The sequence below is a fragment of the Mastomys coucha genome, unplaced genomic scaffold (assembly GCF_008632895.1).
Source record: "Mastomys coucha isolate ucsf_1 unplaced genomic scaffold, UCSF_Mcou_1 pScaffold21, whole genome shotgun sequence".
Taxonomy (NCBI): Eukaryota; Metazoa; Chordata; class Mammalia; order Rodentia; family Muridae; genus Mastomys; species Mastomys coucha.
In genome coordinates, this window is record NW_022196904.1 from 57,819,105 (window position 1) to 57,840,261 (window position 21,157).

The 21,157-nt window shown below is 40.9% G+C and overlaps 2 protein-coding genes across 11 annotated transcripts in view; one reads left to right on the forward strand and one right to left on the reverse strand.

Moving 5' to 3' along the window:
- Window positions 1–3,624, reverse strand: part of Lrrc28 (leucine rich repeat containing 28) — a 125,329-nt gene extending 121,705 nt beyond the window's left edge. For both annotated transcript variants that reach the window (XM_031386954.1, XM_031386953.1), the window contains exon 1: window positions 3,478–3,624. The gene's annotated coding sequence lies outside the window, so the exon portion shown is untranslated. The remainder of the gene's footprint in view (window positions 1–3,477) is intronic.
- Window positions 3,625–5,890: 2,266 nt separating this feature from the next.
- The window catches only part of Ttc23 (tetratricopeptide repeat domain 23), a 93,440-nt gene continuing 78,173 nt past the window's right edge, over window positions 5,891–21,157 (forward strand). For 2 of the 9 annotated variants that reach the window (XM_031386962.1, XM_031386963.1), the window contains exon 1: window positions 14,073–14,229. In XM_031386962.1, coding sequence (XP_031242822.1) covers window positions 14,178–14,229 — 52 coding nt within the window. In that variant the 5' untranslated portion in view covers window positions 14,073–14,177. The other 7 variants (XR_004123103.1, XM_031386960.1, XM_031386965.1 and 4 more) reach the window with 6 other exon arrangements.

A 21,157-nucleotide genomic window follows, 5' to 3' on the forward strand; every position in this document is an offset into this window, starting at 1 on the left:
CTAAAATTTTTGCACATATTTAGGGCATTAAAATAATAGAATTGTCTGATTAAGCAGTATTTACTACTTATTAGAAACAGATCTTACTGGGGAAAAACTCTTTTGGACTTAAGATAGTACTCTTTATGTTAACAGAGATCAATTTCTGGCTTTGTTTTTTAAAGACAGGTTTCTCCTATACCGTAGGGTGGCCTAGAACTTCCTATGTAGGTAAGGAAGGCTCTAAGTTTCTGATCCTCCTGTCTGTGCCTCCAGGAGTGCTAGGATCCCAGTTGTATGACACACGTGTTTGTTTCTCCAGCACTGAGATCAAACTCAGGGCTCTGTGCATGCTGGGAAAGCACTCTACCAACTGCTCAGCATCCCCAGACCCCAGAGACAAATTGCACAGCATGACCAAAGAAAAAGGTGTTAAAAAGTCAAATGCAGCAGGCCCCATTTTCAACCTGAGCTGCTCCATTTTGTATTTTAACTTACCTTGAACATTCAAACATATATTATTTCTACTTATGTCACTAATAGCTCAATTCCTTTATTTTCTACTATCTAAATATTGTCAAATATTGTACGCTTTTACTTCTTTTACCTTTTTAGCCTTTTCTTTACAGCTTTGCAGATTGTCAGAAATAGCAAAGAAAGCGGTCAAAAGTCACCAGTCCAAATTACTACACTGGAAACAAGAACCCGGTATGATTCAATTATAAATCTCTTAGCCTCAGGTAACTCATGCAGATGAAACAGTTAATATGTTGGTTAACTTGACAATGAAGCTACATTTGACATCTTCCTAGGCATACAGATGAACAAACTTCACTATGAACACATGAGCAAGCAGACTTGGGCTTCCAGAACTTGTCAAAGGTGGAGTAGTTCATAAGGAATTAAAAGCAAAAATCTGACACCAGGCCTAGTGTGGTTTCTTAATGATGAAACACAGGGTTCCAGAAAACATTAAGGAAATGAAAGTACACAACAACAAAATTGCTCAAAAGTCATTTTTTTCTTAGACATCCCTTCTAGTTCTTTATTGAAATAGGAAAAGGAAAGGGAGCAGTTTCAATTATTTTATTCATTTTAAGAAAATATTTCTCAATGAACAGTCATATGAAGGCTTTCAATGAGCAGAGTTTTATAACTTTGGGGTTAATTTCTATCATTTTCAAACTCATTTCCTAGCTCAGACATCAGCAGTTGCCATTTTACTTAAGAGTATTCTATGAAGTGGTCAGTTAACAGCCCCAGGTCAACCTAAGAATCTAATAATTCCCCACATTTATTCCAGCAACTTCCTTCCTCACTTTATTGCCAGGCACCTGATCTTTGGACATCTTATGTGTCTTTATATAAAGTGAAGGGAACTATAGCAATTGTATCATCAATGCTTCTGTATGGAAGACAAAGCTAGAACAATTACCCTAGAAGGGTAATTATGCACTGAGTAAGCAGGAGTGGTTTAGATGTCTTACAGCATCCCCCATGTCATACAATTATGCACTGAGTAAGGGGGTGTGGTTTAGATGTCTTACAGCATGGCTGATGCCATACCTTCCCAGAGAGCTGTCAGAGCTCATCACCAGTTACCTCCTCAGGTTTTCCTGTCTCAGCAAATGTGGGGGAAGCACCCTTCTAACCACACAGCAGTTCAGCTAGGAGTCAAGAAGAGTCCCCTCCTCTTCATCACGGCTTCTTCAAACAAGGCTAGTGTTTCCTCTTTCCAAATACATCTCAGTGCCAGCCATCTCTCTCCAGTGGCTCAACCCACAGGCCACTGCCATCTCCTGCCTTGGCCAGCTGTACTCCTGGCCTCCATGTGCCCACTTTCATCACTCCCAACATATCAATCACAGCAATGGGCCTCAGAAAATGCACTCATAATTGCACCTCTTCCTCTCAAGCATGTCTTACTAAACAAACCCTTTAGCAACTCCTTATTGAGAAAAGCAAAGTCTTACAAAGCTTCCTTGACCATCAGGCCCAACCTGCCTGTTCAGCCTCCTCTGTGACAGTCACCAAGTTCCTGACCTCTCTTAATCCTGGGAGCTACCAAACTCCTCCAAGCGGTTGCTGTTCTCCTCTTAGGCTGGAAATGCCTCTTTCCCCTGCAAGTTTCAACATAAAACTCACCTCCCTATCCCAAATTAATTATTTCCTTGGCTTCCTTTCAGAGCAAGCCAGTTGTTCAGTATTTACTATTTTAGATTATATATCTATTACCTATAGATATAGATATGCACACCTGTTTACTGATACTTTCGACAAGAGCTTGTAAAACCCTAAATCCAGAGAAATGTTGCTTTCTTCGTATTTGCATGTTTGCATAATAATACAGTATCTGAAATACTTTTACCTTTCAAACAGCTAGTAAGTGGATGAGCAACTGTTCCAAGGTTGACTTTTTTCTTTTAATCTACCCATTGAGATCACTCACAGACAATTTGAACTTGCTATCTGTCATAAATATCTTTATAGTCACAGCCAAGCAGCACAGCAGACATTAATTAATCTATTTTACAGATGAGGTACTTTGCCACAACCGAAATGCAGGTGGTCCTAACTCCAAAGTCTGGGCACTACCTTTCCTATAAGGCAGCCTTTTACACATGTGAAATGTAGCCAGTGTGTCATCGTTATGAGACAGCCAAAGCTTATACATATGGAAGATTTCCCTTTTGCAAAGTAAAAACCATATCCAAAATCTTCACTCACTGTAACCAGATGGCTCTTTCTGAATGTTCCACCTGGCACTGGTTACTTCAAAAGCATCATTCGGCTCTGCTGAAATAAATCTCCGTACAAACTGGGAAATAACGTGTATGCAAATGAAATCCAAAGGCTTCCAAAGATCAATGATACTCTTGGTTTTCCAATATGCACTCAATGACAATACAGCCTTTTTAGTTTTCCTGACCCTTTCAAAACTTCACCCCCTGCAGTTACCGTAAATAATGTAATCGGTATTGCCAACACCAGTCTTCTCAGTAGAAACAGAACAATCTCTCAAGTACACTCCCATTTTAAGCACAGGTATTTTAAAGAGCAGTCCCTGACTGACTTTCCAGTACTTGATTTGACAGAATACACAAGCCGGCTTTCTAACACTGGAGATTAGAGACTGTATATACATTGTAATATATTACAAACTGTATATATTACAAACACCTGTAAAAGGCTGTTTTCTCCAGGAGAAAAACTACCAGACGTCTTGGTTTTGCCTGAGTTAGTTCGAGTCTGTCTAAAGGTCGTACGAATTCGGTAGCAGGGAGCCCAGGGACAAGGGATTCATTCAGAAGATGATACCGGGATAACTCTGGTACCAGGGGCCATGGAGGACACGGCAGCGGTGGGGATCCAAGGCCGGACAACCCCACTGTCCCTCTCCCAGAAGCCCAGGCGCTTCAGTGGCGACGGGGATGAAGCGTCCCCACCGGGAGCCGAGCCAGCGGCTTAGACCTGCGAGCCTGGAGACCTGACACTCACCTCGGCGCCCGCTGACCAGCACTCAGCGGCTCAGGCTGCGCTGGTAGGCAGTCCAGAAACAGAGGGAGGGCGGGGCTACGGGGGCGGAGCCTGGGAAGAGGCGGGCCTGACTAACGGGAGTAAGGTTTGGGGAAAGAAGGGGCCAGGAGAACGAAATCTCGCGATAGTTCTTCTCAGGTCTCGCTGTCTCACGATAGGTGGAAAGAGGGAGAGAGAGAGACTCCTTTTCAGAACCAGACGTTTATTGGCTGAGAGCACGACTTCCTCTAGCGTCCCAGCTGTGACTCTGTCCTGGCTTCCGGCTCCAGCTTGGAGCTGGGTGTTCGGCGTTAGCGTTTTTTGGTGGGCTGTTTAGGTGGCGCGAGTCTCAGGGTCTCCAGTACCTAGTCAGTTCACTTTATTCATACATCCATCCGCTGCCAGCAATAAAACTCGACACCGAGCGATTAAATCCCTGGCATCGACCTATGCAGTCTTGCCTTTGCTCTATCAGCATTCCGGCTACTGTTAAACCACCCGTCTGACTTAAATAGAAGCCGTCGGGCTTACGTAACCCAAGGAAATGGAGTCAACAAACAGAACTTAAGCACTGGATTGAATGTCTCCAAATGCTCACTGATGGCTGCCAAAGATGGTGTCTACCCTTCAGACACCCATGGCCTAGGCATCGTGGTGCACGCCTGAATCCCAGCGAAATAAAAGTGGAGACAGGAGTTAAAGGCCAACCCTAGCTGCATGAGACACTGTCTCATCAATAAAAATTTAAAAAGAGACACAGGCTCTAGTGTGAGAAATAACTGAGGACAATCACAATTTAGTGAAATAAACTGGCAGTTCTTATATGACTAAGTAGATAGTCGATGAATACTTTCTTAAGACTTAAAAACCTGATTGTTCTGATGGAGCAAGCGTGCAGCCTCTGCTATTCTAAGGATGAGGCAGTAGGATTACAAGGTGAAGGCCAATCTGGAGAGCTCATGAGACCCTATCTCAAAAGTATTTCAAAAAGAAAGATGGCAGGTATGTAGCTCAGTAGAGGCACTAAGTTCAAGCCCCAGTACCAGGGAAGAAAAGTAAAAAAAAAAAAAAAAATAAATAAATCTCAATGCCATGTACATTGATGCAACAACTTTCTATCTTTAAAATTTCCTCTAAGACTTACTCTTTGTTGTTTGACGAAAACCATTATGTACATGAGGTGTTTCGAACAAATCCATCCCCCCATTAAAACTTATTCTTTGGGGGCTGGAGAGGCTTAAGAGCGCTTTCAGAGTTCCTCAATTCAATTTCCAGCAACCACATGGTGCCTCACAACCATCTGATTAATCTGATGGAATCTGATGCCTTCTTCTGGCATCAGATATCTGAAGAGAGCGACAGTTTATGCACGTACATAAAAAAAATAAATCTTTTAAAAAAACAAACAAAAACCCTTATTCTTTGTCATGGCCCACGCCTTTAATCATATCACTCAGAGGCAAAGGCAGGTGGATTTCTTGGAGGCCAGCTGATCTACAGAGTGAGTTCCAGGACATCCAGGGCTTCATGAAGAAACCCTGTCTCGACAAAACAAACAAAAGCAAAAGGATGTCTATTAATTTGCATCGGGGTTTCTTGTTAGGCAGCCTTAATTTTATCTATCCATCTATCTATCTAATTATCTGTAAGTAAAAATAATATGACACTACAGGCAACTAAAGAATGTTGAGATCAAGAGAAATAGAGAAATAGTATTCCCCAGGAAAAGCACACCAATTGATTATCCAATACCAAATGGTCAGCCCTGAAAACATGTGCTCGCTCGCTCTCTCTCTCTCTCTCTCTCTCTCTCTCTCTCTCTCAACAACAACAATTAAAGAAAAAAGAGCCCATGAATATGAAAGAGAGCAAAGGAGAGGTACATAGGAGGCTTGGTCATAAGGAAAGAATAGAGAAATGATGTAATTATGATTTCAATATATGTATTATAATATTAATAATTGACAATCACAAGAAGAGGAATAATAAAAAAACATTTCTGGAGTAAGGTCAGCTTCTTAATTTTTGTCTTTTTATATTTTGCATATTAAGGTCTAAATTTTGCTCATGAAAAATGAATCATGTTAAAATAGCTTTTACTCCCTCTCCAAATTGATGTTAAAATTCCTATTGATAGTATGACCATTGTTAGAAATTCACTCGTTTTGTGGAGGATCAGTTTAAATACTTTTAAAATCAGACTTAAAACAGAAGGGGAGACTCTAAATGTTTTTGTTTTGCTTTTTTTTAAAAAACAATCTATGGCAACTTTTAAATTCAACAAGTCAGTGATACCACTTTAAGAAAATTCCAAGGAAAAGGCTGCCCCATCTAAAATTCCCACCTCTGGCTTCCAGGGATTGGATTACAAAGTTCGACAAACTTCTCTTCTCCACTTCCTATTGGAGACGGCTCTATCGTTCATTCTTTGGCCTGGAGTTTTGTTAAGTACTGAGTTGCTTTATGGAAAAATGTTGTTCTTTTTTAGGATGAAACTGCTCTGTGTAGACTTGTCTGTGGTTATCAGGCTGTAGAATCATTAACTTGATACAGAGGGAGCCAAATCGGCAACTCAGATTTTCAAGAGAATTGTGAAAAGGAACGGATTCTCTCTGCATGGGACTGCTAAACTCACAAAGGATTTTACGACAAAGTTGCAGATGCTGAGTGTTAAAGAAACGTTCCAGATATTTTCATTTGTTTTGTTTTGCTAGTTTTAAAGGAATGTCCAAAGAAAACGAGAGGAAACACCCACACCACACCTGCAGCGCGTGGCTGGAAGAGACGGCAGAGTTCTTTTGTCTTTAGAATGAAGTTGAAAAAGCAATTCCCCGGCTTGTCAGTGGAATTTTGCAAGGTAAGTATGGTTAATTGTGGATTATATTTTGCTTCAAAAACAAAACAAAACAAAAACCTGTGCTTTGTAGTAATTTGTTGCTTAATGTGGATTTGGATATTTTAATATTATTGGTTTTTTTTAATCAAATGGATAGTGGTGTCTGTGCATTATGACAGACCTAATATGCAAGCCATCTATTTAGAGAAGAAAAATCACAGTTGACTTTGAACTCAAATTGGGCAAATATTTATAAAGTTGAAAATTAAGAAATAGATTTGCCTATGACCAAGCAAAACCTAGTTTTGGCGTATGCTATATCAGAATCAGCAAGTGGATAAATTCTCCCCAAAAAGAAATCTGGTATTCATATTCTCAATCAGAGATATTTTAATTAATATTAAAATATAAAGTTCAGGAATATATTAGAACAACTGTTTCTTACATTGTCACACTTAGTTTGCCTAAGAACGTAAAACAGTAAAACTCTAAAAGTTCATACCAAGGCTCTGGACAAATGGTGCTCAGAGATTTTCCATGAAAGAGTCTAGATATTTTCAATGTGTAGGTGCCTGTGACAGATGGTAAGTGCATCGGGAGCTCAGAACTCTTGGATTTGCAGTAGGCGGGGAGAGGGAAGTAGCATTCCACAGGGCTGCTGCAGCCTCTGACTGCAGCAAGGTTCATTGAAAACCTCGGTAAAAATGATAATAATGCTTTATTTCAATCTTTTTTTTTTTTAAGCAGAGGAATTGACATAAAGAGCCAGTCCCTAGAATTAAGGAGTTCAGTTGTGTATTTGCAATATGAAAACTGGTATTGCAGCTTAAGATTGTGCCAGGGCAAAGGCCAGAGCTACTGGGCATACAGATCTGTACCAAGTCTCTTGAGACATTTTCATTGAATATCTTTATTTACCATGGTTGGTTTACAGGGGCATACAGACCTGTACTAAGTCTCTTGAGACATTTTCATTGAATATCTTTATTTACCATGGTTGGTTTACAGAACTCTTGATGCATTTCCTCGTGGCATCTGAAAAGCACTGAGCAGTTTTAACTTAGCCCTGAGTGTATATTGTCAGGTGTGGTGTCGCGGCACAGTTAGAACAATGAAGGTGATTCTTATTCCCACTGGATTGGTTCTTTCTTTGAATGTGTTTTCCGTGATTACACATAACTGGTCTAAAGGAGTTCAAACCCCAACCCAAAACTATGAAAAACCACTACAGGGATGACCACTTGAACTGTGTCTGGAACAAAACTCAGTACTTCACATGCTCAGTGAGCTGCTGTGATACCCCAGAACCTCTGCTAAGCATTGAGAAGCCAAACAAGTGAAGGACCGTCTCCTGCAATCGGACAAAATGCTTCAGAGACGTTATCTTCATCCTTATACCAAAACGTACTCTGAAGTCTGAAGAGCGCACATCCTAAGATGTCCATAGGTAGTTCTTTCTTTCTTTCTTTTAATAAGAAAACACTTTCTTTAAATTAGAAAAAAACGTATAAAAGGGGTTCCCTTACATCTCCACAGAGGCTAGTAATATGCTTTAATCCTTTTCACCCATCTTTTTTATTTCCTCCCCCACCGACTTCTCCTTCCAGAGATCTAAATTCCCTGTTTATTTTCATGCTTCTTTCCCTCCTGGTTTCTAAACAGAAGACAAAACATTCCACATTTGCCTTTTTTGAGACTGGCTTATTTCTCTTAGCACCACGTTCTTTGGTTCCATCCGTTTTCCTTCAATTGAAAAAGCTTTATTCTTCCTAGCTGAATGCATCTGTGTTGTGTACATACACCCTTTCCTCACTGGCTGGGTGAGTCTGTGTTGTGTGCATACACCCTTTCCTCATTGGCTGGGTGAATTTGTGTTGTGTGCATACACCCTTTCCTCATTGGCTGAATGAATCTGTGTTGTGTACATACACCCTTTCCTCACTGGCTGAATGAATCTGTGTTGTGTACATACACCCTTTCCTCACTGGCTGGTTCTTTGATGGACACCTATGCTACTTCCTGGCTCTTGTAGCCCAACAGCTTTTGTGTTCAGGTGTCTCTGTAGTAAGCTGACCTATCATCTGTGATTTCAAAAGAAGGAGGAACCCCTAGCTGTTAGAAAGAGCTCTGAGACAAGGCCCCTTCTCACATGGCTGTCTCCAATACTTACCCACTGTTATCTACTCTTAAGTCCCTTAAACAGTACAGCCCTCAAGAAGTTAGAGACACAGAAGAAATGTGACAAAATAAATGTGGCCTGTGCCACCTGTGGGCAGTTTCAGTAAAAAGCTCACTAATGTTTTCTCAGAGTCTGCTAAGATTCCTGTGGTATGCTGTCTTTACCTCTGTAGAATGGGCATCTCCCCCCACCTACTCCATCCTTTAAACCGAGTGACTGTGCATGGAAGGAGTCTGTTACTGTGTTCAGGCCTTCTTAGCCCTGGCTTCCTCCAGCCCTTCACAGCTTTTCCCCTGAGGATTTTGGTACCTTGTATGTGCAAAACAAGAAAAGTCATGAAAGGATACTTATGCAGTGAGTTTGGCTCTTAAACTCAGTATAATTTTAAGGTCTAGAAACGTTACTCAGTGGTAGCATGCACGAGGTCATATGTTTAATTTCCTAGTAGGAGTTTAATTGCTATGGCAATGTTTCTACTATTTGTATTTTCACATTAAAATTTAGATACTGTTTTTAGCGAGTGTATCATTTGACTCCAGTTTCACAAGGAATGAGATGATATCTCTATGCCAAAGAAGGTTGATGTAAAAGACATGAAACCTCATCTACAGTGTAATCTGTGAACTTTGAGGTCTGTGGACCATTCTGATATCTATGTATGTATGTATGTATGTATGTATGTATGTATGTATGTACCTACCTATCTATCTATCTATCTACCTATCTATTGATATATATATATACATATATATATATATATATATATATATATATATCATATATATTCCATTACAAAGTCCGTTCCTCAGGATTCTCCATGATATGGTGACACCACACTCTTTTTATCCATTTGGGAGTTCACAGGCATTGGGAATACCTTCAGTATTCAGCTACTATAGTTAACACTGCTAGGAAGCAGTGCACAGGTTTTTGTATGCTATGCTCCTTCAGCTGCGTTGTACTTACCTACAAGTATATGAGTAGCTCATGTACTGACTCTGTGTTGAACTCGGAGGAAGCATCACGGCTGTTCTCCAAGGCCACTTCAGCACCGCTTCACATTCTCACCAGTAGCCTGTGAGAGTTCTGCCTTCTCCACATCCTTGCCACCCCTTCTTGTATTTTGGGTTTATTGCTGTTGTTGTTCAAGTTTGGTGAATATGAATTAGTAGCTCCTTGTGATTTTGATAATAACTAATGATATTAACCATATGGGATTCTTGGCTATCCACATATTTTCCTTTTTTTATTTTTAAATGTCTAGGGGCTGGAGAGATGGCTGAGAAGTTAAGGGAACTCTTCCTGAGGACTTGGTTCAAATCCAGCACCCACATGGCAACTCACAACTGTCTGTAACTCCAAGATTTGACACTCTCATATAGACACAGATGCAGGCAAAGCACCAATGCACATAAAATAAGGTAAATAAATTTTAAAAAAGAACATTTAAAAAAAATCTCTATTTAGATACCGGTCTAATTTTCAGTTGTTAATATGTCAATATGTTAATATTGTCATTAAGTTGCAAATATTCTTTACATATTCCCCCATCCTTTAGGTTGTCTTTTAAATTTAGTGTTTAACTTTGAAGCACCAAGATATGAATGTTGGGAAAGCCCAGTTAATCTGCCTTTTGCTCTGCCACTTGTACTTTGGAGCTGTATCTGAGGAATCCAAGCTCATGGAGGTTTACTCCAGTGTTTGGGCAGGCTTTATACTTGGAGCTCTTACATTTAGGTCTCTGCTGGGCTTGAGGTTAGTTTTTAGGTATGGCTTGAGGTCCTTCTTTGCATGTGGCTCTTCAGCATTCATCATCTATGGAAAAGACTCTTCTTTCTGCCATTTAGGTATCTTAGTGCTTTGGGGGGTTTTGGGGTACACAAGGTCCTGGGTTTGATTGCTGAAAAAAAAAAAAAAGAGTGGCCATGTATATCAGAGTTGATTTTGGACTTATTTTCTTGTCCTATCCGTCAGTCCTTATGCCAGTGCCTTGCCATTTTGTTCTGCTTTATCCCAGCTTCTTCGACCATGACATGTTTGACAAACTAAAATCCTACAAGTTGTACAAGTTTTTATTTTTTAGAAACGTCTGTTGCTTCTTTTTGAGAATGTATTTTAATTAAAATATTTTTCCCTTGCCTTTCCTCCCTCAAAACCCTCCCAAATATCCCTCACTGTTCTTTTTCATACGCATGCCCTCTTTGTCCATCAATTGTTTTACATGCTTATATGTGTATGTATGTACACACACACACACACACACACACACACACACACACACGCACACACACACACACATTTCTAAATCCAGCCTGTTGAGTCCATGTGTTATGTATTTGCATGTTTTCAGGGCTGGCTGTTTGGCCCTGGACCACGAATCGGTGTGCTCTTTGGTGGAGAGGGCCTTCTCCTGCTCCCAGCTCTACTCAGTTCTTTGTCGTTCTTGGAGCAGGATTGAGGCCGCGTGGGGTTGTCCCCATCCAGTTTGGCATGTTTATTGGTGTCTTCCTCAACAGCTTGTTTTGTTGTTCTTGCAGTTTATACAATGATTACCACAATCAGGGTGACTCACATAATCATCTGACATAATCACCATTGTTTACCTGATGAGGACATAATAGGTCTACTACCCAAGCAAATGTCAAAGATCTAGGGCAATTTTTTTTTCTACAGTCACCAAACTTGAGGACAGCTTGAGAACTTGGAAGTGACACTTTCCTTTTCCAATAGTGTTTGATTACTGTGGGTTTGTTGGGGCCTCCTTTGTTTAGTTTTGAGTTTTTGTGGTCAGTTTGCTTGTCTGTTTGGGGCAGGATTTTATTTACTGTGCATCCAGACTGAGCATGGATTCCTGGTCCTCCCGACTTAGCGTCCCATGTTTTGCTATTAGAGATGCATGCTACCAGGCCTGGCTGACTTTTTATAGTTTTTATATTAATAGTAACTTTTAAACTTTCTAAATATGAATTACCTAGCTTTCTTCCTTTTTAAGGATTGCTTAGTCTAGTTTGAGTTTCTTACATTTCCATATGAATTTAAGCACAAAATGTTCCATTTCTGCATAGGAAAAAAAAAGAACATTAATATTTTGATAGGAATTGTTTAGATGTGCTGATCCCTGTGAGGACACTGGGATGCCTCTAATCCACGGGTATCTCTCCATGTGTCTAAGCTTGCTTTACCATCCTTAATGTTCAGCACATGTCTTGTATTAGTTACTTTCACAGTCCAACAACTAAATACCCAACAGAAATACCTGAAAAGACAAAGGAGGTTTGTTTACTGGGCTCATTATCTCAGTCCATTGCAGCAGAGGAAGCAGGAACATGCAAGGATTCTTCACGTGGCAGCAGACAGGAGGCAGAGAAAAAGGCTTCAATCCAGGGCGGTTGCATCCTTAGAGCCCCACCCCTTGGTGGCCTACTTCCACCACCCACACCCCACATTATGAAAGCTCCAGTCTTCAAAATAGCTCCATAGTCTGGGGACCTAGCATTCAAATAGGAACCCGTGGGAGTCATTTCAGGTTCAAAGCATGAGATCCTTACACTTGTTTATACTTACTACATTTATTCCTAAGGGTCTGTTTGTTTGTTTTTCTATTGTTTGTAGCCATATTTCCTTAATTTCATTTTCTGGTTATATATTGTTAGCATATATAAAATAAAATTTTGAAGCCAGGCATTATGGGGTATACCTGTAGTAGTAGCCCTCAGGAACCTGAGGCAAGACTCAGGTCCCAGTGAGAAGGCCCTGTCTCAACACAAACAACAATGAAAATCAATGCGAATAACTCTGAGGCATGACACCTGAGGTTGGCCTCTGGCCATCAGGAGCACACAGAGCTGCACATACCCCCATATAAGAAGATGGAGTGAGGAACAGAGGCACACCAGTGGCGTGGTAGTACAGACCTGCAATCCAGCACTTGGGAGGCAGTTATGAGGAGCAATACAAGTTCAAGTTTAGCCTGGCAAACAGAATTTCCCTCCATCCTTGCCAGGGATGTGTAGTGAGATGTTGTCTTAAACAAACAAATGATATAAGTAAGAAAAGGTTAAGACTAGAAACAATGAGAGAGAGAAGGAATGTATCTTATTTGTGACCTATCCTTTGGACTTACTAAATGTGTTTAGCGGGTCTAGTAGGAGTTTTATTATTCACTGTCCCTGGATTCCCAAGCATTCTACGTACAGAATCATGCCAGAATAAAGTCTTGTTTCTTCCTTCCCAGTCCTCATTCTTTTATTCTTCTTGCATACTTAATCTGATTGGAATACAATCTTGAATGCAGGTGTTGAGAGAGAACACTCTCTCCTTTTTCCCTGTCATAAGAGGAAAGCAATCAAGATAGTCACCATTAGCTGTCAGTAGTGATGGCAGATGCCCAATTTCACAATGCTTGGGAGATACAGGATTGAGGATGGTTGAGGCCAGACTGGGCTATATAATAAGACTCTGGACTGAGGGTGGGGCAGAGAGACAGAGATAGACTACTCAGTTGGTTAAGGTGCTGTCTGTGCAAGCATGAACACCTGAGTTTAGATCCCCAGCAGCCATAGGAAAGCTGGGCCATGGCAGTTCCCTGCCTGATCAAGCTCATTGGTCAGCTGGTCCAGCCAATCAAGTCTGAAGTCATGAGAGATCCTGTCTCAAAAACTAAGGTGGAGAGTGGTTCAGGATGATACCAAATACACACGTGCATGTGCGCACACACACACACACGCACACACACATTTTTAAAAAGAAAAAAAGAATAGAAAAAAGAAGTATCTTCCCTGTACCTATCAAGATGAGGTGGTTTTCTTCTCTGTGACTATAGTGCATAGCTCATATGTCAACCCATTCTTTAAATAAACTTTGTGGCCACAGTATATAGCCTTTTCTCTATGTTGCTACATCTAAGTTTAATATACACTTACAGAAAGATAATGGTTTGCTACGTCTCATGTGTCTGACTGGTTTCACATGGTGCTTTTCAAATGGCTCTTGTCTGTACTTTCTGCAGTCTGTAAAGCTGATTTTGCTTCCTTTCTTTATGTCTTGGTAGACTTCAGCAGTGGAGCCGCTCTAGACCTGAAACCCAAGTTTATGTAAATATTTTAAATTCCTAGTTTAGTTTCTGGAGTTATTGTGGAATTAATTCTGTTTTCCTTAGCCTCTGCCCTCCCTGTTTTTCTGTGGTATTTCCCAATGCCCTATCTTTATCTGGGCCAGGTTACTTAGCTAATATACTCTGTCACCATAATGATAATTATTTCCCAAGAGCCATTGCCCTGAGGGTTTCTGCACTTTTCCCTTAGGCCCCCTACACCTTCCCACAAGTCAACCAAAAAGCTACCAGCTGGAACACTGGGGACCTTTCAGATCCCTGCTCTTGCATAGTTGCCACCCAAGCAGATGAAGGGATCCTTTGATCTTCCAACTATTCAATGTTTTAAACATCACCCTAGTCTTCCACTTCAGGCCTCTTCTCACTGTGATCCAAGGCCTATCGTGTGTTTCGGCACTCTACTAGGCAGGTCTGGAAGAAGGAATAGCATCCATTGATTAGGTAAGTCTGACTGGCAGTTGTGAGTGCAGGCTGTGAGAGGCCTTTGAAGCTGGCAAGGAGAAGGTGGTGTATGGGGCCGGGGCTGATTTCTAATGAAATTCTAGGCCCCAGCTATGGCTGTTACAAAGAAAAGAAAAGCAGCTGATGATAAGCGAGTAGCTCCAAGTAAGTGAACTGAAGAAGAGGTCTTTAAAGTAAAGGTGTTCCGATATGGCGCAAACACACACTGAAAGTGTGCATTTAAAGCAAGGTCACTGATTCAAATCCTTTCACAAGTCAGACAGGTAGCATGACATCTTTCAGGAACACACATTTCCTTTGGCAGTTAGACATCTCTGAGATTAGAATACATGCTACAGTTGGCAAGTCGCAAACGGTGGTATGTGAAGTAGCAGTGTCCCATAGCCAACAATGCCTTAGATGAAACTTTGGAAATGAGTGGCCTGGGTCAGGAAAATCCCATCTCTCTCTCTACTCCATCCTTCTTCCCTGGGAAGAGGGACAAATACAGAAGTCTACTCTTACACAGGAAGAAAATCGACTACACAGGTGACTACTCTGCTATGCCCAGGAGCCAATGGTCTCTGGGTGAGGCTGCCTCTCTACCCTGCTTGACTATTGCCTGATGCCTAAAGTTGATAGATGTTCTGAGGTTTCAAGGAAGACAGAAACCACAGAAATCTAGATCTTTATATGAAATTCCTGTTTGCTTGCTTGTTTCAGTTAGCTTATGAAGTAGCAGGTTTCCTCACAAATATTCTTATGTTTAGTTGATTCCCCCTCACGCCCATCTCCCTATCCCACCAGGTACCCTCCCACCCCCATTATTCAGCTTCTACCTTCATATCACTTATGTTCTATTACCCTCCCCTCCTCTCTCCCTTAAAGATTCTTTCCCATCCCATCTCACCCACCAGCTTTGCCCACTTCCTTGTAGATAAAGATATTTAACAGTTCAAAGCTAGGATCCACCTTCAAGGACCCTAGGTTACCCCAGTTAATATAATATTTCTCGGTTCCATCCATTTTCCTGAAAATTTCATAATTTCAGCTTTGTTAGTGGATAAATAAAATTCCACCATGTACATGTACTACATTTTAATTATCCATTCATCATATGATACACATGTAAACTGATTCCCTTTACAATCCTTGCTATTTTGAATAGAGCAACCGTAATCATGGATGTCCAACTACTTCTGGAGTAGGATATAGAGCCTTTTGGATATATGCCTGCCTAGGAGTTGTGTAGCTAGATCATATGGTAGCTCTGTTTTTAGTTGTTTACAAGCCTTCTAATCTTAAAATAATGGCTCATTTTTAACAAAAATATTTTAGTAAAAACATCCAAAAAGAAAAAAACAAAAACAAAAAACAAAATAAGAGCTGGGCAGTGGTGGTACACGCCTTTAATCCCAGCACTTGGGAGGCAAAAGCAGGTGGATCTCTGAGTTCAAGGCCAGCCTGGTCTACAAAGTTGAGTGAGTTCCAGGACAGCCAGGGCTATACAGAGAAACCCTGTCTTGAAAAAAACAAGCAAAACAAAAACATCCATGTGAACACCTATGAACACTCTGTATTGGATACATATATGTGTATGTATTTGGGATACAGTATTAAGAGGCAGTATAGTGAGAATTTTTGTTTCTTTTAAAAACAAAGCAAAACAAAACAAAACAAACAAACAAACAAAAAACAGAAGAAGGAATGTGCCTTTGTTTTCATCCCAGGCGTGGACAATTCAGATTGTCCACAGTAGCTGACTATGATTTGCCACGTGCAGGGGTGTGATTTTTGCCAGCTGCAGATAGTGTCTGTGATTGTGTAATGTTTAGAATTTTGGGAACTTTTAAGAGAGCATATAAATACTAGGGCCCTAAAAGGTGGAGTGTTAGTTAATCGCTGTTTGTGAAGTAGTTGTACCCAAAGAAAAAATAAGAAGAAATTAGTTGGGGGCTGAAAAGATGGCTCAGTGGTTGAGAGCACTGACTGCTCTTCTAGAGGTTCTGAGTTCAAATTCCAGCAACCACGTGGTAGCTCACAACCATCCATAATGAGATCTGATGCCCTCTTCTGGGGTGTCTGAAGACAGCTACAGTGTACTTACATAGAATAAAAAAATAAATCTTGAAGAAGAAGAAGGAGGAGGAGGAGGAGGAGAAAGAGGAGAAGGAGGAGGAAATTAGTTGTGCTGATGGTGAAGATCAAACTTACCCCAGGAACTCAATGCCCCTAATCAGAAGGAAGTAATGTAATGATAACATCACCCCCTTTCCTCTCTCCTTTTTTCTCTCCTGTGTAGTGTTAGGGGGTTGAAAGGTGGAGAAGGGTGGAAGGACCAAAGAACCCACAAAGTAGCCAAAGACAGGCTACAAGACAGCATGAAACCATTTTTTTTTTTTAAATCATGAAAACAAAAAAGAGAAACCTATTTAACCTTAGACTCATAGGCCCAAAATAACAAATATTTGCAACATGTTATGTAAATCATTTCAAACATTCTTTTTCTGCATCCCTCCCAATGCAAAATGAGAAAACGTGTTTCAGTCTGTTGACAGTATTGCGTTTCCTACTCACAAAAATTGATAACTTGCTTATAAGCTGTCTGTTGTGGTCAAAGCAGCAACATTTGCTTCCTACAGCTGTAGTTTGTGGTCCGATAGGATACAGAAGCCAATAGGATACAGAATTTCAACAAATTGTTACAAGTTTGGAGTCCTGGTTCTAGCCCTGTGGTATTATTCAAGTATTAGCTTCTCTAGCTTCATTTCCCGCCTTAATAAAATAAAAGTAGCAATAACAAAATAGGAATGGGATTGTCTGCCCACTGACACTCACAATGTAGTTATAAGAGCTATATGTGACAAAGATGGACAACACAAAGCTTTCCTGAACTATCCGTAGTTAGGGTTGCCCAGATCATCAGGCAAGTGTGGCAGTGCAAGCTCTTGACTCTCCGCCTCCCAGTGCTGTTCCTTTAGACCATAACACCCATTTAAAAAAAAAAAAAATCTCATTAGCCAGTGCGAGTTAGATGGATGAGGAAGGCTAAGGTAAGAAGATACTTTTTAAATGCCAGCCAACCACTTGGGATACAAGATAGTATTGAGTTGGTATAGTGGAGCTTAGGCACAGTATGTCTTCTGGGGCTGCCTAGGAATGAGAAAATCAGCGGAACTGCACAACAGCTTCTGCAGCTTTCTCACAATGGGGCCTTGGGCACTTTCTCCATCGCTGTTTGACAGTTCCATTCCTTATTGCTGCCAAGGGAAAGAAAAGTTCCCATTTTCTTAGGAGACGTCTTTTCTGATGATGTAAATCTCTATTTTGACTTTTTTTTTTAAGGATTTTTAAAAATTGACTTAGGTACACGAGTATGTTCATCTGAGGACAGATGCCTTTTGAGACCAGGAGAGGGCGTAGGATCCCTGGAGTTAGAATGAGAGGTGGTGGAGAGCATTGAGTGTGGGTTCTAGGAACTGACCTCAGGTCCTCTGCAGTAGTACAGTAAGCTCCTGGTACTTGAGCTGTCTCTCTAGCCCCAGATCTTGGTTTGAGAATATCAAGGAATCAATGTACTTTCTCCGGTCTGTTTCAGTTGCCCTCTGGCCAGTCTTGAGTTTAGAAGTAAGTATGACAACAGTATGCCCTTAGTAAAAGGAAGGCTCCATCCCCAGTACCGGTAAAGAAATCACTCAGAGGAGTGATCTATTTCTGACATTTTAATATAAATTTCATTCACCCTCTCAAATTCAGTTCAACTGGATGTAAGTTCTTATTAAACTGGCCTCTCCATTTTATCCTGCTGCTTCTATCATGGCCTCACTGTGGTTTTCTAGGAAGGGTGAAGTAATAAATAAATTAGACTCTGTCGTAGTGCAAAAGCAGCTATAGACATTATGTACATGGCCATTTTCCAATAAAACTTTATTTATAAACCAGCCACAGGATTTGGCGCAGAGCAATTGAATACCCACCGTAGAGTCCCAGAATGAAAATGTTGGGGGTCTGTCCTCACTATCTTCCTTATGTTATAAATCTAAGCAATTCTCAGGTTACAATGAGAATTCCATTCAGTAACACACACACACACACACACACACACACACACACACACACACACACACTCCTGGCTTCTGTTGCTCTCACCTCCCATCCCCTTACCACCATATACTAACTTATATCACACTAATACATTCAGTAACATTTTTTTAGCCCCAGATAAGTAAGTGATTGTTGGATCACATGCATTTGCTGAAGACATATGAAACTTTCTTGGGAGAGGTTTTAAAATGTATTAACACATTATAAATTTATTTTTTATTATCTGTTTGTGCATGAGAGTGCACATGTATGGACGTCAGACACCTTGGTGTCTTTCCTCAGGAGCCATCCACCTTGAGATTTTGGAGGTGAGATTTCTCATTGGGATTTGAGATTTTATGTTTGGGATAGGCTACCTGACATTGCGTTCCAGAGATCCACCTTTCGCTGCCTCCCACACAGTGAGGTTACAAACTCACAGCACCAAACTTAATTTTTTTTACATGATTTCTGGAAATCAAACTAAGGCCCTCATATTTGCAAGGCTAGCACTTTATATCTATATTCCTATCCCTTATAAATCATTTTTTTTATAGAAAATGCCACCCTGAATATAAACTAAAGAAAACCAGGGTCCAGTTTGGAATTTAGAATTTCCAAATTCATGCAGTAATTACACTTGTGTTCTTAGGTGGGACACTGGCACCCTTCTAAAATATTATTGGCATTTTAGTGTGCATTGTGGGAATGCAGCTAGCACACTGAAACTACAATGCCACTCATTATTTGTGAGAGTGAATCTGAAGTAGGCGTTTAGTTTGTTTGTTTGTTTGTTGTATATACAACATTCTGCCTGCATGTATGCCTACAGGCCAGAAACGTGCACCAGACCTCATTATGGATGTTTGTAAGCCACCGTGTGGTTGCTACGAATTGAACTCTGGACCTTTGGAGGAGCAACCTGTGCTTTCAACCTCTGAGCCATCTCTCCAGCCACAGGCATTTGGCTTTTTAAGGCATATAGATTTAAAGAAAAAGTTAGCTAATGTGACTATGGACTAAATCCTGATGTTTCAGAGTCATCAGGATGGTACCAGGATGTCTGAAGCTTGAAAGTCAGTGGCTACTCTGCCTCTTAGAGCTTGGTGCTTGGTTATATTGTCTGCTAATTAGAGGTTAATACTCAGGGGACATCTTCATCATCCTTCCCGGCCAGAAACTGTATGGCTCACCAGTTCTGCCTAATAAAGTCAGTTACATTTTTCGCTTGAAATCAGTGCCTTTTCAGCCTGAAACCAAAGTGTTCTACATTGCTCCTATAAAATGTGGGATAGGGGGTACAGGGGGCACCTTGGTCAGTGTTTACAAAGTGCTTGTTCCTTAGATTTATGCTCTGAAAAGGGCGAGGGGGAGCTCTCATGGTCAAAAGTGTGGGACAGTACTGTTTGTGGGGAAGCCATGTGTGCTATCCCACATCCAAGCCTTAGAAGAGACCTAAGTAAAAGGCTCATTCCTGTCTACCCATTTATTTGATGGAGGGTCCTCCATTGTGGAACCAGTATTTCTTGCTGTTGACCAACTCTTCTCTTCAGATCTGTTGCTAGCCCTCCTGGGTTGAAGGCACATTAAGGTCTACGGCTCTGGTGCACCTCCACCACTACTCAGGATCGGTGTTCACCTCACAGCACACGTCAACCTGCCAGCAGCTAGCTGTGTATTCATCTTGCCTTTCACTCCCAAAGTTTGCAGAGGATTCAGTCGCTTTGCTTGGGCACTTTCTCGTCTCTGCTCTTGCTCTCAAAACTCTTTACAAGCTAGCTGAATCCCCTGCAGCGGTGGCTCTCATTTCTGAAGTCTGACTAGCCTCCAGGCCTTGATGGCCTTTTTACCTGCTAGAGTTCACCTTCCTGGGCTCCTGTTTTCCATAATGTACATTTGCCTTTGGAGACTTAAATGACATACATATGGAGCAAGTTGCCTCACAGCTTAGTCACTGAGGTTTCCTTTCCAATAGTGTGTGTTGCCATGTCTGTAAATCCACACCTTTCTCCTTCTTCAGTGTCTCATCTCTTACCCATGCAAAATCATATAGAATATTTTCCTCTCACATATTATATACCTCCAAGTTCAATTTGAGTCTTTTGAAAAAACTCATAGAATGCAACTATACTAACTGTTTTGGTGTCTTTTTCTGTTAATTCAACATCTCCATTAATTTGGCATCAGTTTTTTAGTTGGATGTTTTCATCCAACTAAATGAGCCTTTATATCCTGAATCTTTCGTTATTTGTCAGGTTTAGTTATTTGGCAAACTCTGGTATAGCAAGCATAGTTTAGTCTAGGATTCATTGCTCCCTATTACTGAGGAAAAGCCACCTTTCTGAGTACTTTGCCCAGTACCTCGTTATCTTGTTTAATTTCAGGGGACAGTGCCAGACTTGGTGCTAGGCACATTCTTATTAATGCTACAGAAGGATCTTTCTTACATACTGATTAACATCTCTCCCCATATCTGAGGGGACCCTGGTGCTGATCTCAGCCCTCTCCCTGTGTAGCATTCTCCTCAGTAAACTGCCCTGCAAACTCTAGGCACCTTGCTCTCCCAGGCTCTCAGCTCTTTCCCAACACAGTGTCCACCAGGAACTTCTTGGTTCCCTCTCGCTTGCACTTTGACCAGGAAACACTTGAAGCAATAAACAGAGCCAGTTGAGGGTCTTATTTACTTTTCCCATCTCTCAGGAATCAGGGTCTTATTGCTAGAATCCTGTCTTTTAAACCTTTTCTTTTCTTTCTTTCTTTTTTTATCTTCTTTTTTTTTCTTTTTTTGTCGAGTTTTTGTTATTGTTGTTGTTCTGTTTTGTTTTGATGTTGTTGATATTTCAGGCAATAGAATAAATTAGTGTATTTTTTCCAGACTGAAAGATTAACAATAGTTATCTATTTTCTGCCTCAAGGTCAGTTGGAGTTCAGTTGATTCAGTATGTGTTCATTCCAATATATTTCATTGTAAGCTGTGCGGCCTCACGTAATTTCTGTCGGGATATATGTG